The sequence below is a fragment of the Equus asinus genome, chromosome 15 (assembly GCF_041296235.1).
Source record: "Equus asinus isolate D_3611 breed Donkey chromosome 15, EquAss-T2T_v2, whole genome shotgun sequence".
In the NCBI taxonomy this organism is placed as follows: Eukaryota; Metazoa; Chordata; class Mammalia; order Perissodactyla; family Equidae; genus Equus; species Equus asinus.
Genome location: NC_091804.1, coordinates 28,580,355 through 28,607,857, shown reverse-complemented (window position 1 = coordinate 28,607,857; position 27,503 = coordinate 28,580,355). Strand labels below are relative to the sequence as shown.

Sequence of the window (27,503 nt, the reverse complement as noted above, 5' to 3'; positions counted from 1 at the left end):
TAATCTACTTTCTCTTTCTATAGATTTGTCTATTCTAGACGTTTCATATAAATGGAATCACATAATATGTGGCCTTTGTGATTGGCTTCTTTCACTTAGCATGTTTTCAAGGTATATCTTTGTTGTAGTATGTATCAGCACTTCATTCCTCTTTATGGCTGAATAATTTTTCATTGTATCAATATGCCACATATTGTTTGTTCATTCATTAGTTGGTGGACATTTGGATTATTTCTACTTCTTGGCTACTGTGAATGATGCTGCTGTGAATATTCAGGGCTTTTAAAAATTGTAGGGAGTGCCCCTGTGTGGGATTGAATGTTATTTTATAATTAAAGGAAAAAGTTATTACCTTTTAGGGGTTCAGGCAAGAGAATCAAATAATGGAAAATCCTTAGGAAACAATAATATTGAACCTTGACTCTGGGGAGAAAAAGACAGTTTATTAATTTGTGTATTTATTAAATTTATGTTGTGTGTCCACTGTAGCTTTTCCAGTACTGTGCTAGGAAAAGATAATTTCAAGGAGTTTGTAGCTAACTTCGTGGCTGTAACATGAGTGCTCCCCTGAAAGGTCAGCTTTGAGCATCTCTAGTCAGATTCAAGGACTGCCATGGGTTTCTTAGATATAAGGCATCCAGGTATACTCCTGTTAAGGGGTAATAGGAGCTACAGTAGAACTTTCCACTTGTTTACTGAAGATGAGAAGTCAGATCTTCATTCATAACCACCAGAATTGTGGAGAGATTTTTATTAAACCATGGCTATTTCCCCACTTACCTCGGTAATACAGACAGCTGTCAAATCATTGTTAGAGGTAATTTTTATACCTCTTAAGCATATTTTGAAAATAGAGTACATGGCTGTCTAATTATCTAGTGAATGTAAAAATAAACAGTGAAATGCTTTCACTTTAAAAGAATATTATATACGGAGGCTGGCCCCGTGGCCGAGTGGTTTAGTCCGCGCACTCCTCTGCCGGCGGCCCAGTGTTTCGTTGGTTCGAATCCTGGGCGCGGACATGGCACCGCTCATCAAACCACGCTGAGGCAGCGTCCCACATGCCACAACTAGAAGGACCCACAACGAAGAATATACAACTATGTACCGGGGGGCTTTGGGGAGAAAAAGGAAAAAAGAAAATCTTTAAAAAAAAAAAAAAAAAGAATATTATATACCAGTAAAGAAACAATGGGGTTGGGGGAAGTGGGGAAGAATTGTGGAAAAATATGTAAGGTTGTAAGGGACTAGGAGAACCTTTGTACTTAGTGAAGAGGGAAAGGAGAGCAGCTCCTGCAGATAGCACTGAGAGAGAGACATAATCCATGCCCTTTTTTCTTTTTGATCAACATACTACTGCCAACCCTCAGATTAAGGCAAGTTAAGCAGAGTCATATCACCTTTACTCATCTTCCTCTTCTGGTAGGCTTATAAAAGGTGATTCTGGAGGCCGGCCTGGTGGCGCAGCAGTTGAGTGTGCACATTCTGCTTCAGCAGCCTGGGGTTCACAGGTTCGGATCCCAGGTGTGGACATGGCACCACTTGGCAAGCCACGCTGTGGTAGGCGTCCCACATATAAAGTGGAGGAAGATGGGCACAGATGTGAGCTCAGGGCCAGTCTTCCTCAGCAAAAAGAGGAGGATTGGCAGATGTTAGCTCAGGACTAATCTTCCTCCAAAATAAAAAAGATGATTCTGTATCTACTAAATCAGAAAGGCACAGCTACTGCCTTAAACTGCTTGAAGTGGGTGTGTGGGAGGAGGCAAAACTGTGAACTAAATCACTGATTTTTCCTTCTCAGGTATTAATTACTAGATAAGATTGGGAGACGGAAGCTAATTGGACTACTTAAATTTAGTGGTCACCTCATACTACCTCTCAGCTTCTACTTTACTCTTAATATTTTGCTCCTTTAATATAGGCAGAGGTTCAGGAAACCAGGAAGGTGAGCTATCATAATTTTCACAATTTATTGTAATGATTTACTTTGTGCCTCTCTCTCCCACCAGATTTGATATCCCATGAGCACAGAGGCCATGTTATTCGCTAGTGCCTAGCAGAGTAACTCACTATCTATTTGTTGAATGAATGAGTGCATCTGATTTATTGTTTTGGAATACACGTCAAACTCTTTTAAATTTATTTTTCTCTTTATTAGATATACAACCATTGTCTCCAATTTCTGTCCATGAACGCTACAGTTCTCCTACTGCAGGGAGTGCTAAAAGAAGACTTTTTGGGGAAGACCCCCCAAAGGAAATGTTTATAGACAGGGTCATAACAGAAGGAACAAAATTGAAAATTGCTTCTTCATCAAGCATTACTGCTGAAAATTTATCAATTTCACCTGGGCAGAGTCTTCTAACAATGAGCACAGCCATAGTAACAGGAACAACAGGACATAAAGTTACAATCCCATTGCACGGTAACATTTCGATGCGTTTATTTTTTTTTTTTTCTGAGTTGGATAAAAATTTAAGAAATGTCTTACTGGATTGGATCACGTGGTCTTTCTAACTCAATGTTTTTTCTTGAACCTATACTGTTTTTCTTCTTTAATTTTATTTGTTTGGGCAGTTTTAGATTCACAACAAAACTGAGTGGAAGGTACAGAGATTTCCCATATACCCTCTGCTCACGCACACACAGCCACCCCCACCAGAGTGGTACATCTGTTATAATTGGTGCCTACATTGACACATCATTATGACTCCAACTCCATGGTTTACATTATGATTCACTCTTGGTATTGTATACTCCTTGAATTTTGACAAATGTCTGATGACATATAGCTACCACTATAATATTATACAAAATAGTTTCATTGCCCTAAAAATCCTTTGTGCTCCACCTTTTGTTTTGAATCTATACTGTTTTTTGAATTTTCACGTTTTCTAAATTTATTATCCTCTTTGTTAGGACTTATATTGTTTTCTTATCTGAACTTCACAAAAGAGTGTATGGAGCAAGAATTTTGCTTCTTGATCAAAAACATCTCCTTTAGAGCTCAAAAAAAATATTGTTGTTTCAGAGCAGAAATAAAAAACAAGAATATTATAACCTAGAATTACTGTTTTTGTGGCCCTCATCTCCTTTTCTAGCATATTCCTTGCCTAGATAGATAGGTAGATACCAACAGTTGACAGATTTTCTGGAACACATGCAGCTTATTTCTAGAACTGAAAACTCTTGCTTGTATATTCAGGTGTTGCAAATGATGCTGGAGAGATCACACTGATACCAGTTTCCATGAATACAACTCAGGAGTCCAAAGTCGAGAGTTCTGTATCACTTACTGCTCAGTCATTAATTGGTACTTCTCCAAAACAGACTCATCCGTCTAAAGCGCAAGAGGTACATCCAACCGGAGTAAACAAACCAAAGAGAACTGGGTCCTTAGCACTGTTTTATAGAAAGGTATGTGTTTTTATAGCATCTGAAAAAGATCTAAGTTAATTGATGCAGGAAAGATTGAATAACAGAGAGCAGTGTTAGCCTTCTTTTTTGCGTGTGGTAAAATATACATAACATAAAATTTACCATTTTAACCATTTTTAAGTGTACAGTTGTGTCATTAAGTACATTCACACTGTTCTGCAGCCTTCACCACCACTCATCTCCAGAACTTTATCATCTTCCTAAACTGAAACCCTATTTAATAGACATTAATTTCCTGTTCCTCCCCTTCCTTGGCCTCTGGTAACCACCATTCTGCTTTCTGTCTCTATGAATTTGACTACTCTAGATTCCTCATGTAAGTGGAATCATACAATATGTGTCCTTTTGTTACAGGCTTATTTCACTTAGCATAATGTCTTCAAGGTTCATCCATATTGTAGCATGTGTCAGAATTTCCTTCCTTTTTAAGGCTGAATAATATTCCATTGTATGTGTATACCACATTTTGTTCATCCATTTGTCTGTAGATGGACATTTGGGTTGTTTCTACCTTTTGATTATTGTGAATAACACTGTTATGAACATTTGTGTACAAATATCTATTCAAGTCTCTGCTCTCAGTTCTTTTGGGTATATACCAAGAAGTGGAATTAATTTTTTGAGGAACTGCCATACCATTTTCCACAGTGGCTGCGCCATTTTACCTTCTTGCTAGCAATGCACAAGGGTTTCAGGTTTTCCTCATCCTTGTCAACACTTGTTGCTGTCTGGGTTTTTTTTTGATAACAGCAATCCTATTGAATATGAAATGCTGCCAGATTCTAGTTTTGATTTGCGTTTCCCTCATGATTAGTGATGTTGAGCATCTTTTCATGTGTTTATTGGCCATCTGTATATCTTCCTCGGAGAAATGTCTAGTCAAGTCTTTTGCCCATTTGTCATTTGAGTTTGTCGTTGTTGAGTTGTAGAAGTTATGTATGTATTCTGGATATTAATCCTTTACCAGATATATGATTTGCAAATATTTTCTCCCATTCCATGTGTTGCCTTTTCACTATGTTGATAGTGTCATTTGTTGCACAAAAGTTTTAAATTTTCATGAAGTCAAATTTATCTAAGTTTCATTTTGTTGTCCTGTGCTTTAGGTGTCATAGCCAAGAAATCATTGCCCATTCCAAAGTCATGAAGCTTTTCTCCTATGTTTTCTTCTAGGACTTTTATAGTTTTAGCAGTTACATTTAGGTCTTTGATCCATTTCAAGTTCATTTTTGTATATAGTGTAAGATAAGGATCCAATTTCATTCTTTTCCTTGTAGATATCCAGTTTTCTGACCACCGTTTGTTGAAAAGAGTGTCTTTTCCCTGTAGAATGATCTTGACACCCTTGTCAAAAGTCATTCGACCATTTATGTGAGGATTTATTTCTGGACCCTCTATTCTATTCATTGATCTCTTTGTGTCTGTCTGTATGACAGTACCACACAGCTTTGATTACCTGTAACTTTATAGTAAATTTTGAAATCAGCAAGTGTGAGACCTTCAACTTTGTTCTCTTTTTTTCAAGATTATTTTGGCTATTCAGAATTCCTTGAGACTGCATATGAGTTTTAGGATGGATTTTTCTATTTCTGCAAAAAAATCATTGGGAATTTGATGGGGATTTCATTAAATCTATAGACTGCTTTGGGTAGTGTTGATATCTTAACAATATTAAGTCTTTCCAGTCCATACACATGGCATTGGTATGTCTTTCCATTTATTTGTGTTTTCTCTAATTTCTTTCAGCAACATTTTGCAGTTTTCAATGTACAAGTCTTTTGCCTCCTTGGTTAAGTTTGTTCCTAAGTATTTTATTCTCTGTTATTATAAAAGAATTATTTTCTTCATTTTATTTTTGGATTGTTTATTGTTAGTGTATGGAAGTGAAAATGACTTTTGTGTGTTGATTTTGTATCCTGCAACTTTGCTGAATTCATTTATTAGTTGTAACATTTTTTTTGGGCTCTTTAGGTTTTTCCAATTTTCTACACCTAAAATCATGTCATCTGCGAACAGAGATTATTTTACTTCTTTTCCAATTTGGATGTCTTTTATTTTCGTTTTCTTGCCTAAGTGCTCTGGCTAGAACTTCTAGTCCTGTGTTGAAATAGAAGTGGTCAAATTGGGCATCCTTGTCTTGTTCCTGATCTTAGAGGAATGCTTCATTGTTTCACTTTGAGTATTATGTTAACTGCAGATTTTTCATATATGGCATTTATTATGTTGAGGTAGTTTCTCTCTATTTCTAGTTAGTTGAGTGGTTTTCTTTTTTTTTTTTGAGAGGAAGATTCACCCTGAGCTAACATCTGTTGCCAGTCTTCCTCTTTTTGCTTGAAGAAGATTGTCACTGAGCTAACACCCATGCAAATCTTTCTCTGTTTTGTATGTGGGATCCCACCACAGCATGGCCTGATCAGCAGTGCATAGGTCCACACCTGGGATGCAGACCTGCGAAACCTGGATTGCCAAAGCAGAACATGTGAACTTAACCACTACACCACCAGGCCAGTGCCTGTTGAGTGTTTTTATAATAAAAGGATGTTGAAATTTGTCACATGCTTTTTTTCTGCATCAATTGAAGTGATCATATTTTTTTCCTTCACTCTATTAATGTAGTGTAGTACCCTGATTGATTTTCATATGTTAAACTATCCTTACACTTCAGAAATAAATCCTACTTGTGCATGGTGTAAAATCCCTTTAGTGTTTGCTTTGCATTCAATTTGCTACTATCTTGTTGAGGCTTTTGACATCAGTATTCATAAGAGATACTGGTCTGTAGTTTTCTCTTTTTTTTTTTAAAGATTTTATTTTTTTCCTTTTTCTCCCCAAAGCCCCCTGGTACATAGTTGTACATTCTTCATTGTGGGTCCTTCTAATTGTGGCATGTGGGACGCTGCCTCAGCGTGGTTTGATGAGCAGTGCCATGTCTGCACCCAGGATTCAAACCAACAAAACACTCTGGGCCGCCTGCAGCGGAGCACGCGAACTTAACCACTCGGCCAAGGGGCCAGCCCCTGTAGTTTTCTTAATAGTGTCTTTGTCTAGCTTTGGTATCAGGTAATGTACCTTAGCCTTTTTAAAAAACATATTTGACCTCTAAAGAGAGCATTATGATCTTGGTAAGCTATGTTTGGACTCAGGCTCATATGATTTGACTCCATTTCCTGATATAACTTACGTTTCCTGCCAGCTTGCGTTCTTACATAACTTTGAGTAAGCAGTTGGCCCTCCTCTGGAATTTGTTGGACTCCATTATGTTATGTGCTGTAGATAGATAGGAGTTCGTTGTGGGACAGGTGCATCTTAGATCTTATGGATCAGCTTAAATTGCTAAAGAACCATTATAAAGATTAGTGGGATAGGATGGGAAGGCTGCATAGTTTTTACCATAAATCCAGTATGTTACCTTTTAAGTTAAAATTTGACCAGTTCTCATTATAATGCCTAAATTATTTTAGTATTAATAAAAGGTACTGAAAGATTTAACATAAAAATAATTTCAACTTGTCCTACCTATCTTTTACAAGCACCATCAGCTTCAGATAAGACGTACATGTTAATCAGATATTTGTAACCAAACATGCCTCTTCTCTAAAATAAATCCTAGAGTGAAAACATGTTTTTTTCTAGCATTGTAATTAAGGTTTGAGACTGAAAATTTTTAAGAAATTTCATTGTTTTTTCCCCAAATTGTCTCTTGATGCAAATTTAAGTTTATTTCTTCTAGTCTTTCTTATAGTAATTGTTGAGAGACTTGCCATTTTTCCCCACCTCCCACTGCCTTCTCTACTCTGCTCCCCACTCCTGCCCACCTCTTGTACCTAAGGCTTGCTTTAAAAACAGAGTTCCAAAATGCAGCATTTTCCCCATTCATTACCTGTTTTTAATTTTCAAAACGGCAAATTACTGCCTTTGGTAATGAACCTAAGACTGATAAAAATGAGGCTTTAGGGGGCTGGCCCCGTGGCCGAGTGGTTAAGTTCGCGCATTCCACTGCAGGCGGCCCAGTGTTTCGTTGGTTCGAATCCTGGGCGCGGACATGGCACTGCTCATCAAACCACGCTGAGGCAGCGTCCCACATGCCACAACTAGAAGGACCCACAACAAAGAATATACAACTATGTACTGGGGGGCTTTGGGGAGAAAAAAGGAAAAAATAAAATCTTTAAAAAAAATGAGGCTTTAGGGGCCGGCCTGGTGGCATAGTGGTTAAGTTCTCACACTCCCCTTCAGTGGCCCGGCGTTTGCAGGTTTGGATCCCGGGCATAGACCTAGCACTGCTTGTCAAGCCACACTGTGGTGGCATCCCACATAAAACAGAGGAATATTGGCAACAGATGTTAGCTCAGGGCCAATCTTCCTCACACACACACAAAAAATGAGGGTTTATTTCTGAATTTTTAATTCTAAATTTATTTCAGAATCCAACTTGGTTTTTTTCCTTCCATTTAATTATAGCCTACTTGCTCTAGATTAGAAGCTACAAAAATTTTATCCTAAAAGGGAATTGAAGTGTCCGTATCTATAATGAATTCAAAATAACCATTCCTTGAGTAAATTACAGCTGCTATTATCCATGCTGAACTCAGCGTGATGCTGGTGTTCTATGCCTGAATAAAATTTACGTTCAGCTACAACATAACAACGTTTCAGTCAATGACAGACTACATATACAATGGTGGTCCCATAAGATTAGTACCATATAGTCTAGGTGTGTAGTAAGCTAAATCATCTAGGTTCGTGTAAGCACACTATATGATGTTCCTATAGTGACAAAATCTCCTATTGACACATTTCTTAGAATGTATCCCCCATCGTTAAATGACATGTGACTGTACTGTGAATTTTTTATTAGAATCAAAAGGTTTCCAGAGTATATGTATCTTTAAGGTATTAGATCAGCTCTGTAAAAGACACTTAACAAGCATTACTTAGTTACATATTTTTGGTCCTTCTAGCTAGGACTTTATCTGTTATCCTCTCCTATTATGAATGTAAAATTCTAGCATCTTTCTCTCTGCTCTGACCCCAGTAGCTCCTGTTTATCTTTTGGCCAGCTAGAAACAAAGGGATAAGGTCCAGAAAAGGAGTTTTCTATAAAATGAATCACTGGTGGCTTTGGAGTCAACCACTTGTCTCTCTTTCTATCAGATTAGTGTATTAGATAACTTAAATTTGTTTTTAAGCTCTAATTTGTGGATTTTTTTCCTGCCAAAGATACTTTTCTGTAAGGGATGCCTCACTCTTTTTCATTTTTTTCCCTGAACGCTTAAAGACTTAGTTTGAATAGAATAGTCTGGTATAGGAATACCACAGCAGGGTTACTAGCTCTTAAAACAATAAAACATGATGCTTCCTGAATGATTAGAAACGATTTTACAATCTTGCAGGACTTCAAGTCATTTGCATTAGTCTCAATTCATATAAAGACTGTATATATAAAAGGTTCAGGGCATTGAACTGACATGCTTAAAAGCAACAACCAAAAAAACTGGTATCTCATTTACTTTAACATTCCTTTCATGTGCTCATGTAGGTTACAGGGGAAATTTTTTAAGTGGTTTTGTTTCTGACTCATTTTTGGAGTCAAACATTGTAGTTCTTTATTATCTAACATTTTAGACTTTCTAGCAATTTTACCTGGGGAAAAGAAAAATGACTTCTGAACACTTGAAAAATTCTGTATTCATAATGGTCATGATGCAGGTAAATCCTGCTTTTTAATGTTTCTCACTTTATATAGTTGGCAGCATACAGTAGAAGATAACATCTTTTCAAAAAGAATTTTTAAGGTAGTTTTCCAAAGAGAGTTTTGCTTTAATCTATATTCTTCTGCCATAGCAGTGAACTAGTACTATAGAATAGAAATTTTATGTAATTTAATGTATCAACAGCGTAGTTGTTTGTTAATCGTGGCCTGATATCCCATGTTGATGATAAGACATATATTTGAGAAATTATTTAGTTTTTTTGCATCAATGTGCCATCTTCCATCTTAGGTCTATCATTTGGCAAGTGTACGCTTACGTGATTTATGCGTAAAACTGGATGTTTCAAATGAGTTACTAAGGAAGATATGGACATGTTTTGAATTCACTTTAGTTCACTGCCCTGATCTAATGAAAGACAGACATTTGGATCAGCTCCTTCTTTGTGCCTTTTACATAATGGCAAAGGTAATGTATAGTTGGGGAAGCTCTTTGCCCTAATTGCCTATATGCGAAGCATGAAGTGAAAATCTTTCCCACTTGATTGTTAGTTTGCCTTAAGTGCTATAAGCCAACAGTGCCACCGTTGTTAATTAAGTAGTAAGTTCCAGCTACCATATTTATTCTCTGGACTCTCCATTTAGTTTTATCTTAATAAGCTTTCCCACTTCATAAGAATACATTGGTTGTAAAGAAGTTAGGAAAGATCTTAGAGACCATTTGTAGTAAAGTGGCTCTCCACGCTATTAATTGAAGAACACCATTTCCACCCCCACCTCTGTGACATCTCTAATCTGATAATTCAAAGGAAAATGATGATTACATTGTAGGTGAGTGGAGGCCCAGAGCTGAAAGTAATTTGGCCAAAGTTAGACAATTAATGAGTGGCAACTTAGGATCTCCTGATTCATAATCTGGTGTAAAATACCTTCTATACCACATTATTTTCCACTGATTTGTTGAGCCGCCTCGTAAAAGCATTTTGCTTTCTAGTTCTACAACGTGTTTTAAGTCATAAAATAGCATGTCTTACTTGTTTTTTAAAATTCTGATATATCTGAAACAATCATCTATGACTTTGGTCTTAATTATTGACCACACTGGTAGTCCTAGCAGATGTACATAGTTAAGACCTAATTTTTAAGCTTTTTGAAGCAGAGGACATGTTTTCAAACTCCCCTCTCACAATGCCTCTTTAAAATCTCTATACAAAATAGGTATTAATAAACGTTAACTAATTATTTGTGTTTTCCAGAGAATTCTCAGGCTTTAGTCTTTGCTGTTTCTAGCTCCTCATTATAGAGAACAGGTTTAGTGCCAATGGACAGTGAAGCAGAGAAAAGGAGTAATTTAAGAGAACTTTATGATAACAAATATATCAGAAGGGATTCCTTTATGAATCAGTAATCCATTTTCTTCCTTTGGGCCACCACTGTGACTTTTCTAAGTATTAGAAACCCTATAGTCTGCCCTGAAATGTTAAAAGCCTAATCCTATAATAACCGCTCAGCTTTATTGTGAATCACTGCAAGACATTTTCTCTCCTTTAGTATGTGGTTAATTTACTTTTAAATAGGTAATTAAAAACTAATAAAACCAGAGACTACAGAGGATTCAGCAGATCTGAGTTTACTTATATTCTTTTTGTAAAGAAATGCATTTTCTGTAGAGTTATACTACAGCAATCTCAGTGTTTTTGAGTAATGAAATTATTAGCTGTGTCCCCACAGGCTACAAAGCCTGAACTTTAAAGGTAGTAAAGATCATAAACGGTAGTCGCTTTTAGTCATGGACTGGCCTGGGGTTAATGGCTTTCTGCAGGACTGCTCTCAATGCCAACCTATAATTAAGTTTTTGTTCAGAGCCATTTTTCTTTTAAAAGCAATTGATAAGTGCAGTTTTTGTTTTCCTTAGGTAACAAAAGAAGAAAGAACTTTTCAAGAGATAATAAAAAGTTATAGGAATCAGCCCCAAGCTAATAGTCACGTGAGTTACATTATTTTTCCTCCTGTCCAAAAATAGATTTGTAGTATTTCTCTGCTGATATCATATAAAAGGTAAACTTCTTTTATAGTTTTACTATACTTTGGTTTTTTTGGTTTAATGGATACCATATAAACTCAAGAGACAGTTTTAGTAGAAGCCAGGAAATTGGCTGTTTCTCATTTATCCATATATTTGCGTATACTTCTCACATGTTTTCCTGTTCCATTTGTTCATTTGTTGAGTGGGGACAGTTTTCACTAGAAAGTCTAATGAAAAATATCTATAGTAATAATATTCTTTAATTGTGTGACACTTGATTCTCTGATGGTGTTTAAATCCAGTGAAATTTGAGGATTTGTTAATTTAAATCCAGCTTCTTCTGCCATCTGCTGAAAATCTTAATGTTTGCATCTCTGAATACTTGTCAGGCATTTCTGATAATGTTATATATAATAGCCATGGTGAGAATCCTGCATTAACTGTTCAGTCATGGAAACATAAAATGTTAGCATAGTGACCTGGCACATAGTAAGCATTTAATGATTGTTAGGTTCGTATTATTGTTATTATTGTATCTAAAGAACACAGGGTTAGGTTACCCTAAGGCTTGGGCTGTTCAAGAGTCTAAGGGAGCGTAATGGTCTCTTCTCTGACCCCCGTGATCTGCCATCTTAGGAAGAGAGATGTTGTGGATCAGATATCCCAGGCCCCAGTACTTGTAGTCACACTCCCTTCTAAGAGAGCCCCACAGATAATTTCACTTCTTTACTTAAGCTCCAGAATACTCTGATAGTAAGTGATATAGAGATATTAGAAGAGCCAAGTACAGGCATTTGTTCTATCCTACAACAGGCTAAGAGTTTCTGGGCCTCTTCCGAAAAGTCCCTCAGGAACAGAGCCTGGAGAGGTCCAGATTGTCCCTGAAGACCGTTAAGGTGAGGTTAGTGTGGGTCAAAATGGGCCAAGCCATAGCTTCCTAAATATCTTCTCAATACCAATACCCATAGGATGAAGGGGAATGGATCATGCCTTTCAGCTATCTTGGAGATAGGAAAGAGTTTAGGGGCAAGGAGGAGCCTACAGTTTCATGTAGCCATGTGAAAGAAGATGGGAATGGGATGGGAGCAGGAAACCAAGCCCCAGTGAGATCAAATGACTCTTGTGCAAGGAATTAAAAGGAAGGAGGAACGTGTTCAGATCTTTGAAGTGGCTTTTATTTGGCAAAACCTGCTTATCACTTACTTAATTCTTCTATTTTGTAAACTCCTACAATGGCGTATTTTAGATGGTAGGCTCTGTTTCAGTATCTCCTCTTCTAAGATGTTTGCCGTAATCTACATTTACTAGGCTAATAACGTCTTGCTCTTGATTTTCACCCATACAGATAAGTACTTTTTAATTGGCTTGATATCTTGCTCCTCTTATTTTGGTTTTGCTTAACATGTGCCTCTTTGTGACTCAGCAGTCCCTTTTTTCCCCCCTGACCTGTAGGTCTATAGGAGTGTACTATTGAAAAGTATTCCAACAGAAGTTGTAGCATACAATAAAAACGTAAATGGTGATTTTGAAATGAGAGATTGTGGTAAGTTGCCCACTTTAACATTCTTTATGTAACACACCTTTGATTACATTGTGCATCATACAGTGATGTCAGGCAACATGGGGTCCATGATATAGGTAGGGTGCATAATGCATATGTGTTTTGGGAAGAAACAAATAAATTTGAGAGAAATATGGGTCAGGTGCTGCCTTCCAAAGAGGTTGTGTGTTGAAACCATTTTTAGTTTGTCCCCTGTTAATTGTGTTTTAAAGATTGGCAACTGAGCTAACAACAGTTGCCAATCTTTGTTTTTCTCCTGCTGCTTCTCCCCACATCCCCCCAGTACATAGTTGTATATTTTAGTGGTGGGTCCTTCTAGTTGTGGCATGTGGGATGCCGCCTCAGCATGGCCTAACAAGCGGTGCCATGTCTGCATCCAGGATCCGAACTGGTGAAACCCTGGGCCGTCAAAGTGGAGCACGCGAACCCTATCACTCAGCCACAGAACTGGCCCATAATTGTGTTTTAGAAGTTTCCTCTACTTATACACATTAATAAAACTCATAAAAGACACTTAATAAAATTTAAAAATAAATCTGAATGATGGGAAAGTAAGATAGCCATCAGTGATCTGCCTAAGGAAACAATTAAAGAAATTTCCTGTTCATTAATAAGTGTATAGGTGTTCTGCCACCACTGACAAGGCTGCCATCCTGTTACTACCACCATGCTAAGACTTGAGGCACTAGTAACTTTTTTTCCAAGAAGGGAAAATCAAATGGTCAGTATTCATATGTTTGATAAGTTGTGAAAATGCCTGTTCTACCCATCTGCTTTTCCTAGTCTCATCTTTCCATTACATAATGTGTATATATGTGAACATATGTATTGTATGTACCTTGTTTTATTTAATTCCACAATGTGGGATGTTGAGGTTGTTTCCAGTTATACACAGCTTTATGAGGAACATCATTGTAGCTTAATCTTTGGTTTACATCCTTAGCATAAATTCTTAGAGAAAATGGGCTCGTTCGAAGATATATTTTATTTATTTATTTATTTATTTATTTATTTATTGGTTTACATCCTTAGGATAAATTCTTAGAGAAAATGGGCTCGTTCGAAGATATATTTTATTTATTTATTTATTTATTTATTTATTTATTTGTATTTATTTATTTTTGTTGAGGAAGATTAGCCCTGAGCTAACTACTGCCAGTCCTCCTCTTTTTGCTGAGGAAGCCTGGCCCTGAGCTAACATCTGTGCCCATCTTCCTCTACTTTATATGTGGGATGCCTGCCACAGCATCGCGTGCCAAGCAGTGCCATGTCCACACCCGGGATCCGAACCGGCGAACCCCAGGCCACCAAGAAGTGGAACGTGTGCACTTAACCGCTGCACCACCAGACCGGCCCCCGAAGATATATTTTTTTTAATTACACAAATATATCTATGATCATTATGATGTCTTCTGGCATCTTAATTTTTAAGAGCTTACTCACCAAAAAATCCTGTAATAATGATGCCCTAGAATCTGGCCCCATTTAAGGATACACAGACCAAACTCCATTCTTTATTTTTTTCTTTTTGGTAAGGAAGATTCACCCTGAGCTAACATCCATTGCCAATCTTGCTCTTTTCTTTTTTTTGCTTGAGAAAGGCTAGCCTTGAGCTAACATCTGTGCCACTTTTCCTCTATTTTTCGTATGTGGGGTACCTCCATAGCATGGCTGACAAGTGGAGTAGGTCCACATCTGGAATCCAAACCTGCGAACCCAGGCCACCAAAACGGAGCATGCAGAACTTTAACCACTCGGCCACGGGGCCAGACTCCAAAACTCAGTTTTTTTTCCATAGATACATTAACCTGAGCCTTTTCAAAGCAATGAGAAGTATATTAGATAGTAAACCTGACAAAATACCAAAAGAACCCTTTCTATTTTTGTTACACGTGTTGCTTGTCTGTCCTGGGTGGTTTTTCTGTCCCTACAAAACCAGGCATCAGAGGTTAGCTAGGAAACAGTGCGCTGTACAAGAGACAACTGCTAGTAAGTTTCTGGGGCATACTAGGAGCAGTGAAGTTCAAGAGAGTAGAAGTAAGGAAAAGGAAATAGATCATAGTTTCTTTTCAATAAAGTATCTGCCAGTGAAGTTTGAGGTGAGTGAGGGTTAGCTACTCTCTCTACACCTGAAAGTTTCATAGTAAATTCTCTTGTATATACATTTATTAACTAGATATTTACTAGCAGGCAAACAGAAAACTATTCGTAAGATCCTATCCAGTGGTGATGACACAGAGCACGGAGAGTATTCAGTGATAATGGATTCAGGAATGTGGCGCCATAAAACGGAGAAAGTTACAGAAGAGGATACAATCAGGCAAATCTGTTCAGATTAGACGTATTCCAGTTCCTGGAACTGTGGCTATATGCTGTGACCTAGACTTGGACATGCCAAAGAACAGCACCTTGGGAAGAACAGTTCTGGTTCTATAAACAAATTCATGAGTAGGTATAAAATGATTACTGTTTTAAGAAGTACACACAGTTCATGTATGCTATGCAGTTAGCTCAAACCCCAGCTATCTGTCCAGCCAGCACCTCACATAAAAAGTTCACTAGAGGCAGATGTCAAGATTCCAGTTGCAGGATTCTGTTAGCCTTAAAGCCAGGATCAAGCAAACAGCATGCATCAGAGTTCAGACCTGGGCCTCATCCATAAAACCAGAGCCCACAGACTTCACTGGATCCCTCATCCCCTTCATGGTATTGTGCATAGTTATCTCAAATATTTTAACCAATCTGCTTACTTTAAATACTTCTGATGTTCCCAACATAAGTCAGTTTATAGCATTAGGCATACTTAGTAAATGGTCACTGTTTTCATCAATAAAAACCGATTTCTGATGTTGAATATGTTAATTAGCAAAACATTGGTCATTGACTGAACTACGCCTAACAGAAACCCTTACTGTAGCCAGCTGTGGAGAGTGAGCTTCCACATTAAAATACCAATCCACTCATGGACCACGAATTCTTCATTATCATGTTAGCTGACCACCCCAGACTGCCGTTCTTTTTTTTTTTGATTGTGATAAAATTATATAAATTTCAGGTGTACATCATTATATTTTGATTTCTGTGTAAATTACATCATGTTCACCACCCAAAGACTAATTTACCATCCATCACCATACACATGTGCCTAAACACCCTTTTCACCCTCCTCCCTCCCCCCATCCCCTCTGGGAGCCACCAGTCCAATCTCTGTCTCTCTCTTTGTTCTTTTTATCTTCTATTTATGAGTGAGATCATACGGTATTTGACTTTCTTCCTCTGACTTATTTCGCTTAGCGTAGTACCCTCAAAGTCTAGCCATGTTGTCACAAATGGCAAGATTTCATGTTTTTTATGGCTGAGTAGTATTCCTTTGTGTACATATATCACATCTTCTTTATCCATTCGTCCCTTGATGAGCACCTAGGTTGCTTCCAAGTCTTGGCTGTTGTGAATAATGCTGCAGTGAACATAGGGGTGCATATATCTTTACACATTTCTGTTTTCAAGTTCTTTGAATAAATAACCAGTAGTGGAATAGCTGGATCATGTGGTATTCTATTCTCATATATATATATATTTTTTTTTTTTTTGAGGAAGATTAGCCCTGAGCTAAGATCCATGCCCCATCATCCTCTATTTTATATGTGGGACACCTGCTATAGCGTGGCTTGATAGGCCCTGCATAGCTCTGTGCCTGGGATCCGAACTGGTGAACTCTGAGCCACCAAAGCAGAGTGCACGAACTTAACCACTACACCACCAGACCAGCCCCTCTATTCTTAATTATTTGAGGAATCTCCATACTGTTTTCCATAGTGGCTGCACCAGTTTGCACTCCTACCAGCAGTGTATGAGAGTTCCCTTTTCTCCACATCCACTCCACCACTCATTATTTCTTGTCCTGTATAGCCATTCTGACAGGTGTGAGGTGATAGCTCATTGTAGTTTTGATTTGCATTTCTCTAATTATTGATGTTGAACATCTTTTCATGTGCCTTTTGGCCAACTGTATTAGCTTCTTTGGAAAAATGTCTGTTCAGATCTTTTGCCCTTTTTTTAATTGGGTTGTTAGTTTTGTTGTTGTTGAGATGTATTAGTTCTTTATATATTTTGGGTAGTAACCCCTTATCGGATATATGGTTCGCAAATATCTGCTCCCACCTGTTAGGTTGTCTTTTCATTTTGTTGATAGTTTCCTTTGCTGTGCAGAAGCTTTTTAGTTTGATGTAGTCCCATTTGTTTATTTTTTCTACTGTTTCCCTTGCCTGGTCAGACATGGTACTTGAAAATGTACTGCTAAGACTGATGTCAAAGAGCATACTGCCTATGTTTTCTTCTAGAAGTTTTATGGTTTCAGGTCTTACATTCAAGTCTTTAATCCATTTTGAGTTGATTTTTGTGTATGGTGTAAGACAAGAGTCTACTTTGATTCCTTGGTCTGTGGCTGTCCAGTTTTCCCAACACCATTTGCTGAAGAGACTTTCCTTTCTCCATTGTGTGTTTTTGCCTCCCTCGTCGAAAATTAGCTGTCCATACGTGTGGGTTTATTTCTGGGCTCTCGATTCTGTTCCATTGATCTGTGTGTCTGTTTTTGTGCCAGTACCATGCTGTTTTGGTTACTATAGCTTTCTGTAGTGTATTTTGAAATCAGAAAGTGTGATGCCTCCAGCTTCGTTCTTTTTTCTCAGGATTCCTTTTGCTTTTTGGGGTCTTTTGTTGTCCCATATAAATTTTAAGATTCTTTGTTCTATTTCTGTGAAAAATGTTGGAACTTTGATAGGGATTGCATTGAATCTGTAGATTGCTTGAGGAAGTATGGACATTTTAACTATGTTAATCTTCCAATCCAAGAGCAAGGAATATCTTTCCATTTCTTCGTATCTTCCTCAGTTTCTTTCAACAATTTTTATAGTTTATATTATAGTTTTCAGTGCACAGGTCTTTCACCTCTTTGGTTAAATTTATTCCTAGGTATGTTATTCTTTTTGTTGCAATTATAAATGGGATTGTATTCCTAATTTCTCTTTCTGCTACTTCATTGTTAGCATATAGAAAGGAAACTGATTTTTGTACGTTGATTTTGTATCCTGCAACTTTACCGTATTCATTTATTATTTCTAAACAAACTAGCATCCTTGATTAGAACTCTTGAGAGACCCAGATTATAGCTTACTCAAAGTACAATAACACAATTATGTAAGTTGAAAACTTTATGATACTTCCTGAGAGGCTTGTTTTAAGGATTAAAAAGGATAATGTATATGTGTGTGTATGGTGTTTAACACAATTCCTGCTCATAGTAAGGCCTCAGTAAATAGTAGCTATTTATTGTTTTGTTTATAAGCCATATAAAATTTAGTGTATTTTATTAATGAGTATCGCTCTCTAAGTATCCTTTTTTTTCTTTCTTTTTCTGCTAATTTGTCTAAGCCCATATTCCTTACTTAAAATCCTTTAAATGTTGAAAACATAAAGATCACACACACACAGTTAAAGCAAAGTCTCTTGAGGGACAAAAATTAAAATTCTTTTTTCATGTGAGAGGTATAAAACTGGTAACTGCACATTGATAATTAGGTAACTTAATTTGCATTATACCCATTTTACAGTCACCAGAGAGACAACCAAGATATAAGCAGAGCACATTTTTACTTGTTTTTAGATTACAGTGATCCCTTTCAGAGCTCACAAGTAACTCCCCAAATATTACTGAAATGGTCTGAAACCACTGAAGACTTAAATTGGTCTGTCAGTGGCTTTTCCATAACTGCAGCTAAATAGCACGGCCCTCTCAATCAGAAAACCAGTCTGAAATATTTACTGAACACTGTTATTGTGAGGAGCAAAAAAGTTGAGTGAGGCTGTGGTGGGAGAAATACAAAGCAATATTAAGTGCTTGCTCCAGCAAAGTACTGCTGTACTGGTCAAGCCCATCATATCTTGACCCTTTGATTTATAAATAAATTCTGATCTTATTTCTAACTTTCATTTTTAAATAATTTTGCTTCTTTACTTTCTCCATCTTTAAGAGGTAAAAATGAATGCCTCGGACCGGCCTGGTTGCACAGTGGTTAAGTTCGCATGTTCCGCTTTGGCGGCCCGGGGTTCACCGGTTCGGATCCTAGGTGCCGACATGGCACCTCTTGTCAAGCCATGCTGTGGCAGGCGTCCCACATACAAAGTAGAGGAAGATGGGCACAGATGTTAGCTCAGGGCCGGTCTTCCTCAGCAAAAAGAGGAGGATTGGCAGCAGTTAGCTCAGGGCTCATCTTCCTCAAAAAAAAAAAAAACACACCTCTTCTCAGTTTGCAGACTAACGACAGTATATGTTAAGAAACCAGCATCAGTCAATTGAGCAGCTCCCCTGGTGGTGATGGATGGGCGTTTCATTAATATATGCATCCCAAACAATTTGGGTGTGCTCAACCTTTGAAAACCAGTCCCCTTGAAAAATGGTTATCTACACTTCCCTCAACATCTCTTCCCTTGGATGCAGATATATTGTCTTGGAATAGAAAACTAACCATGTATTATAGTTGCAGTTGTTGGCCACCTGCAATGCTGGGTTAATTTGCCTTCTCCCTTCACACTTTCACTTTAGATCCTTGGAAAATTTTGAAGCATGTCTCTCTGGAGCTCTGCAGATATTATCTCTATTCTCCTGAGGGCTTGTCTCGTTCACTGATTGTTTATATAAAACCACGTTTTAGGAGCCAGCCCATTGGCGTTGCTTCAGTGGCCCAGGGTTCGCAGGTTCAGATCCCGGGTATGGACTTAACACACCGCTCATCAAGCCATGCTGTGGCGCCTTCCTGTGTACAAAACAGAGGAAGATTGGCACAGATGTTAGCTCAGGGACAATTGTCTTCAAGCAAAAAGAGAAGGATTGGTAACAGGTGTTAGCTCAGGGCTAATCTTCCTCACCAAAAAAAAAAACCCCACACATTTTAATTGTTTGACAGTGTTATATGATAATCCAAAAAAGACATTCCTCTTATTCATGGCAACAGCAGGGAAAATTATGAAACCATAATTTCAAATGGTCACAAATATATATCAAACATATACCATATAGCACAAATTATATTAGGCAGAGGTCCCTACCTTCTGAGGGGAAACAGATTTGTAACAGTTATAGCACCGGGCATGTAAACCTTTGATCTCATTCTCTTTCCCAGTCTTCCATAAGTTTCATCTCCTAATGTTTATGTGGTTAAGATAATCACCAGGCCTGCTGAGGCTTTAATGTCAGAGTGCTAGAATCCTTAAAGAGATGGGAAGGTAGACATCTATCTCTTGCATAAGGGACAACTGACATCTTGTTTCCTATTTTGAAATGAAAAAACATATACCTAAGAAAAACCATATTTAGTTAGGATCCAAGGTCCCAGAGAGTTGTAAATGTTTGATTCCTTCAAACTAAGTATAGCTCCTTACTTTTTGTAAATATTAACAACTGGAATTGGAGTGACACAGAAATATGGAAACTATAGTCTCTGCCTCCAGAAAGTTCTAATCCAAGGAGGACATTAAATAATTTTAATTGATCCACATAATGAGAATAACCTACAACTGCTGTTACCAAGCCCCAGTGTGCCTTGAAACAGTGTTCCCCAGGATGGTAGTGTTATGGGAAATAGGGATTGTGCATAAAAAATTAGAAAAGTATTTGGGGCCGGCCCGGTGGTGCAGCAGTTAAGTGCGCACGTTCTGCTTTGGTGGCCCGGGGTTCGCCAGTTCAGATCCCGGGTGTGGACGTGGCACTGCTTGGCACGCCATGCTGTGGTAGGCGTCCCACATATAAAGTGGAGGAAGATGGGCATGGATGTTAGCTCAGGGCCAGTCTTCCTCAGCGAAAAGAGGAGGATTGGCAGCAGTTAGCTCAGAGCTAATCTTCCTCAAAAAAAAAAAAGAAAAAAGAAAAATAATTTGACAAGTATGGAGTTAAAGTGAACATGTGTTTTTTTCCAACTGCAGAACTTCTCAGAGCCTTTAATCTACTAACATTTATCCTGAATTTCCAAAAGGAGGATAGAATATGCAGCATTTGTTCAACTTATTTGACCACAGAGCTCCCCGCCCCCCACCACCACCATTAAGATCCTTTAAGTCATATCAAAAATGGCAAGAGTGGAAAAAGACATCCAAACTGGGACTGAGATTCCAGGGGACTGCCTGGCTCTTAGATCATGGTTGAGTTTTCTGGTTTTCCTAAGGTGAAAGCATACTTCTACTCATTTTCTCAGTGTTTACAGGCCAGTGTATTGATAGTGAGAACTTTCTTTCATATGCTGAATTCTTTTTATCAGTGGTTTTCTTAGCTCCTGTAAGCAGATGATTCTTGTATGTACAAGTAGACGATGATTTGTAATAGTCTTCCTAAAAGAAGAGTAGGATAAATTTCTGCCTGGTCTCACAAGCTATCCCAGAGTTACATCAATAAATAGGAAAGCCCCAGGGCTAGCCCAGTGGCACAGCGGTTAAGTGCGCACGTTCTGCTTCAGCAGCCCGGGGTTCGCTGGTTTGGGTCCCAGGTGCGGACATGGCACTGCTTGGCAAGCCATGCTGTGGCAGACGTCCCACATCTAAAGTAGAGGAAGATGGGCATGGATGTTAGCTCAGGGCCAGTCTTCCTCAGCAAAAAGAGGGGGATTCGCAGCAGTTAGCTCAGAGCTAATCTTCCTCAAAAAATAAATAAATAAATAGGAAAGCCCCTTGGGACGAGCTATCATTTTACAACCAAAGACTCTGGCTATAAACTGAGCACTAAGGTTCCTGTTGTGTGTGGGAAAATAAGGCTCTTTGAACAACTGTCACCTGCCACGTATTTGCAAAAAAATAAACACGAGCAATTCATCTTGCTTCTTCCTTAACCTCTGAGAATATGCTTTACCTTTCAGAGTCTGTCCACCTTTGACAAAGAGCCAATATGAATATCTGCAGACCCTTTTGTTATCTAAGCTCAAGGTTTGCCACTGCCACCCATACTCTAGAGCTCATTTTAGCTAAACCTCAACCCAGGGCTAGTGCCCCCTCTAAAGGCCACCAGTGACAGTAAGCTCAAAAGGTATGGTTGTGAAAACATTCTTGCTGACATGGTATGTAGAGGAAAGAGCACTACCTTAAGTTTGCATGTTTGCATTTCTCTAGATTTCAATATAATTTATACATAATATACATAGATTTCTGAACCTTCTCTAAAAACATTAATTGCTTTACATAAAGGTTTGTGTTTGATTTTTTTTTTTAATGTTGTAGAGACAGTTGTAATTCAAATTACCAACTCATATTTTAAAGTACAACTATCACAACACTGAATTCTTTTAACAGACTTAGAAGATGCTACAAAAACACCTGACTGTTCCATTGGACCAGTGAAAGAGGAAAGAGCTGATCTTATCGAATTTTACAATACAATATATGTAGGAAGAGTAGAGGCATTTGCATTGAAATACGACTTGTCAAATCAGGACCATGTGGTATGTTTTATGTTTTACTACTTCATTAACATATATATAATCGTAGTTGGATGACTATGAGTTTATTTTGCTAGATAAATGTTTCAGATAAAAAATAAAAGCTTCACTGATGCGTTATATAGGAGAAAATACACTGCTGATTAGAGAGTGATTAAGGCTATGATGCGTGAGACCAGAGGAAATCATGGAAATTTTATCCATACTGTGGTTATGTTGCTAGAAATTATGTATGTATATAGGCAGGGACTACATGGGAACATGGGAAAATGAACCCAATTAATTCTGGCAATTTTTTTTTCTTGTTTTTTATTTCTATTGTTATATTTATGAGAGAGATGTTTTTCTCAAGATAAAGAAAAAAGGAAATAAATAGGCCTGAATCATTAATAGAGGCAACACTAAGAAATTTTTGTGCAGACCCTAGATTTGGCAGTACCGCCAGGCATCTGAAAATGTTACCAGTATGTAAGCTGAGGTTGGTTCCCAGGAGACCGGACTTTAATTATAAGAAAGAAGGACCTAATAGGAGGTGCATCCAGCCAGTAGCCATGCGTGTGTATGTGTGTGTGTCTCTCTACGTTTCTCTCTTTGTCCCTTTCAAGGAATATAGTCTGTGACTATCCTCAGAAGCCATGACTGCTCGTCCTGCTTCATCAGTTCCACCTCCCCCGATCATGTACTATCCTGTGAATATCAGCCAGTTGAAACTAGTTTTATCACCTTCAAGTGAAGATTATAAATGAAATATTAAGACCCCATCTCCATTTATTCTCCTAATGGAAACATTGTACAGAATATTAAAGAAAAGTGCAGTCTCTACTCACCTAAATCTATTTGTAAATCTTTTGCGTTTCAATTTAAAGTCTTAACTATTTCTTTAACAGATTTGTTCCATCTTGGAATCATCCTCCTAGTTCATAGAATTCTCTGCCTCTCTTTTATTCTCTCTGCTGCTGCTTGGGTTGTCGGTATGCATGTGTATAGAGAGATTCTTATTGCAAGTGTTAGGACATTGATTACTCTTTGCCCCTACTTTCTGAGCATGGACACAAGGTTCCTATGCTCTTGGCTTACTGCTTCTAGTGTCTTGCCCAGAATTCTTAGTACTGTTTACAGGATTTCCTGGAAAATAAGTTTTAGTTTATATGTTAATAATTGTTGAGGGGCCAGCCCGATGGTGCAGCGGTTAAGTGCACATATTCTGCTTCGGCGGCCCGGGGTTCACTGGTTAGGATCCCAGGTGCGGACATGGCACCACTTGACAAGCCATGCTGTGGCAGGCGTCCCACATATAAAGTAGAAGAAGATGGGCGTGGATGTTAGCTCAGGACCAATCTTCCTCAGCAAAAAGAGGGGGATTGGTGGCAGATGTTAGCTCAGGGCTAATCTTCCTCAAAAAAAAAAATTGTTGAAAAGCAAGGGTTATGGACCACTTCTTTGCTTTTTTCAGGCATAAATAAGCAATTACAATATAACTTACTCCTAACTAAGAGATGCCAATAAGAATAAAAATATGGGTCCGGCCCCGTGGCCGAGTGCTTAAGTTCATGCGTTCTGCTTTGGTGGCCCAGGGTTTTGCCAGTTCAAATTCTGGGCGCAGATCTGGCACTGCTCATCAAGCCATGCTGAGGCGGCATCCCACATGCCACAACTAGAAGGTCGCACAACTGAAAATACGCAACTATGTACCAGGGGGCTTTGGGAGAAAAAGGAAAAATTTTTTAATAAATTAATTAAAGAATAAAAATAGGGATTCAAAAAAGAAAGAAAAACTTTTATCTTAAAAAAAACTCACTTTTGGGTTGTTTCAGATGGAGGCTCCACCACTCTCTCCTTTTCCACATATTAAGCAGCAGCCAGGCTCACCACGCCGCATTTCGCAGCAGCACTCCATTTATGTTTCCCCACACAAGAATGGGCCAGGCCTGACGCCAAGGAGTGCTCTGCTGTACAAGTTCAATGGCAGCCCTTCTAAGGTGAGGTGCACACAAACTTTACTCCAAAATAACTTCTGTACATGTGTTAAAAATTGGATTTCATATTACCAATTAGTTATCTTTAATCTTGCTCTTTTTTTGCTGACTTTCTACTAATAAATGTAAACTGTTACTTAGTATGGCAAATTCTTGTGATCAAGAGCAGTGTATTCAGTTGAGGCAGTTTAATCCTCATAATAATTTAATCCTTAATAACTATTGACATCATATTGGAGGGTTCAGTGCAAGAGCCCAGTGTGTCTCCCCGTTCAAGCATGATCTTGAGAAGGGACCAGTAAGGCAATACCTGCAAGTGGTCAGACATGGGGAACATAAGGTTTAAAGAGAGGCCTTGGAAGTGGAAGTTCATTTGGTGGATGGCAACCAGGATAGTGAAAAGTCTGAAAACAGAGGCCTACTCTTATTTGCACAGACAGCTCTGTGGTTTCAGCTCCATCTTTACAGTGATGGAGATGCTACTGTTTGCAGATATTTCAAGGACTGTCAAGCAGATATATTCAGTATGTCTTCAGACGCCAGAATCAGTACCGACTGGAAGAAGTTGTAGTGGGACAGATTGTAACTCAGTCCAAAAGCAATGGCAGCCCCTTAACTCATTAGTTTCTCTTCAGTTCCATAAACATCTTTTGATTTCCTACTAAGCCAACAAAGTTGACTAAGGTATAATACCTCACATACTTGCATTTCCTTCTTCATAAAAGTTGATTTCCTTTAACGATGTTTAGAAGAGATCTTGTATGAAATCAAAGACAGAACCAATGACTTCTAAGGCAATGATTTCAAAATCATTTTTCAGAATCACCTGGGGAGGTTGTTGAACGCACATACCTGTCCCGTAGACCTACTGAATCACAAATCTGTGGCAGGCGGGTTCCCTAGATGATTGTGATGCACAGCTTTCAGGAACCACATCTCTAAGGCCTCGCTACTCAGTGTGGTTTACAGACCAGCAACATCAACATTACCTGGGAGCATGTTAGAAATGCAGAATCTCAGGCCTCACACCAGCCCTACTGAATCTGAATCTGCATTTTAACAAGATCCTCAGATGATTAGTAACACATTCAAGTTTGAAAAGCATTGCCCCAGGAGGAGGATCTCAAACTTTAGGGAGCATCCAAATCACCGGGAGGGCTTGATAAACCATAGATTGCTGGGCCTCACCCCAGAGTGTCTGATTCAGTAGGCGTAGGGTGAGGGTTTATAATTTGCATTCCTAATAAGTTCCTAAATGCTTCTGCTACTTCTGGTCTGATGTCCCCACTTTGAGAACTACTGCTTATAAGGTAAAGCTAATATTTAAAATCACCTGAGAAGATTAGTTCTAATCATCATTATTAGCTTGGCCTATATTCAGAAGTAATCTCTGCCCCAGTGTTTAGCTTTGGATGGAGGACAGAGGGCAGGAAAAAGCAGTTAGCTTAGTTCCTTGCTGCTATTTCCTTTTTCTCACGCATGTCCTCTTTTTTTGCACAGAGTTTGAAAGATATCAACAACATGATAAGGCAAGGCGAGCAGAGAACCAAGAAGCGAGCAATAGCCATCGATGGTGATGTAGAATCACCTGCCAAACGCCTCTGTCAAGAAAATGATGATGTTTTACTTAAACGGCTACAGGATGTTGTCAGTGAAAGAGCAAATCATTAGTGCCCTTCCTGTTTCTGTGATAAAAGCACTTTCAGATTGTTTTGCAGAGAGTTGGGGCTCTATCCTCCAAAATTTTCAGCCCTGCAGATGGTAAATATCACTGGGTTATAAGAAAAATGGCACCAAACTTACGTGCTTTCTTTTTTTTACATTTATCCAAAATATAGTTGACAGATATGTATTTTGAGTTGGATTGGAAAGGAATGTTTTAAGTGCCTTTTAAACATATTAATAGCCATAGAACTTTTTAAATGTTTCTTCCTTGGGTTAGTTTTTAAGATGAAGCAAGGAGAAACCTCATAATTTTTTAGCTCACTTTTTAAAATAACCAAATTTCTCCTCCTTCTGTACTTTGTAATATAAGGCTAAATAATCTGGTTTTGGTAAGCATGCTTTGAGATATTTGTATTCTCAATTTAATATTGAGTAGGGGTTGGTTCGCAAAGCACCTGGGCCGGAGGATGATGCACCAGCCTGTCTCTGTCCCACTATGGTAACACCATGTTCTGGGTTGTGTAGATCCCTTCTCATGCCCTTCCTCTCCGTGAACATAAGCAGATTTGTACCTGGGCCCATGCACTGCTCTCACTCCTTGCTTTCCAACCCTAAGTCCTCTTAGCCTGGTGTCACAACCCAATAAAAGGAGTGCTTACTCCTTTTTTAAACTACTGTCATTTTGTTTTCCAAACCATTAATTTAATTATACCAGATTATATTATGACATGTAATTCTCAAAATAGAAAGCTGCTTCTCAATCAAGTAGAATAAAATACAGATGGAGCTGTTAGAAACTAAATTTCCTGTTAGTGAGGTAATGCCATGATGTGTAAGAGACTATTTTTGAGGTCATCATAAGATCAGTCATTCTCACTGTCTAATTGCTTCCCTAAGAATAGTTGAAACCTTTTTCACAACCATATTAATATCACCTCATGCCTTATAATTACAATACACATCAGTAAAACAGCTACTTATTACTTCCCCCTCTTTATTCTCGGTATTACTGGTGCATTGTGAGTTTCCCATTAGAGTTTGATCTCTGGGGCCCCTTAAGGATGTTTTCCTGTACTAGGGATACAGCTTTCCAAAGAATTGGCTATTGAATATTCTCTTTTTACAGTGTGTTTCCAGAATCTGGAAGGACATAGATAAGCCATTCTTAATTAATTTTGAGAAAATGTTATCAAATCTATATTTTTAAACTGCAAACCTTATTTTTTAAAATGCAAAATATTTAACTTAACCTGTGTCTAACCCTGGCTAATTTGAATTGGTCTAATATTTGACTGTAAATTAGTAATTACTTTTGTCAGGGTTTTTTTTTTTAATTTTAACAAGAAAAGTGATTTTGGTCACGTCTTACTTTTCTGAAAATTACACCTTTATTATTTGTGTAGTATCTACACACGTTATAAGCCAAATAACATCGTCTGTCTTGAACCCTTGTATATATTTTTATGTAGCTATAACTATTATGTCATTTTCATCTTCATTATTGATGGGCAAAATATAAATTAGCATTTGTACATTGACTATGTAAGAAGCTCTGGACATGTTTTTACCAGTTTTAAGGACTTAATATCAATGTACATAAAATGGTTAATAAAACCTTGTTTTTGAGATTAAAATGTATTCGTGCTCTTTT

General features: G+C 38.1%; 1 protein-coding gene across 5 annotated transcripts in view; it reads left to right on the top strand.

The window, feature by feature from the left end:
- RBL1 (RB transcriptional corepressor like 1) overlaps positions 1 to 27,486 on the top strand; it is a 62,817-nt gene extending 35,331 nt beyond the window's left edge. For 4 of the 5 annotated variants that reach the window (XM_014847160.3, XM_070485898.1, XM_044748359.2 and 1 more), the window contains 8 exons: positions 2,159 to 2,425; positions 3,206 to 3,417; positions 9,441 to 9,617; positions 11,064 to 11,135; positions 12,627 to 12,717; positions 22,066 to 22,214; positions 24,026 to 24,190; positions 25,688 to 27,486. In XM_014847160.3, coding sequence (XP_014702646.2) covers positions 2,159 to 2,425; positions 3,206 to 3,417; positions 9,441 to 9,617; positions 11,064 to 11,135; positions 12,627 to 12,717; positions 22,066 to 22,214; positions 24,026 to 24,190; positions 25,688 to 25,858 — 1,304 coding nt within the window. In that variant the 3' untranslated portion in view covers positions 25,859 to 27,486. The remainder of the gene's footprint in view (positions 1 to 2,158; positions 2,426 to 3,205; positions 3,418 to 9,440; positions 9,618 to 11,063; positions 11,136 to 12,626; positions 12,718 to 22,065; positions 22,215 to 24,025; positions 24,191 to 25,687) is intronic. The other variant, XM_014847161.3, reaches the window with a different exon arrangement.
- The last annotated feature ends 17 nt before the right edge of the window (positions 27,487 to 27,503 follow it).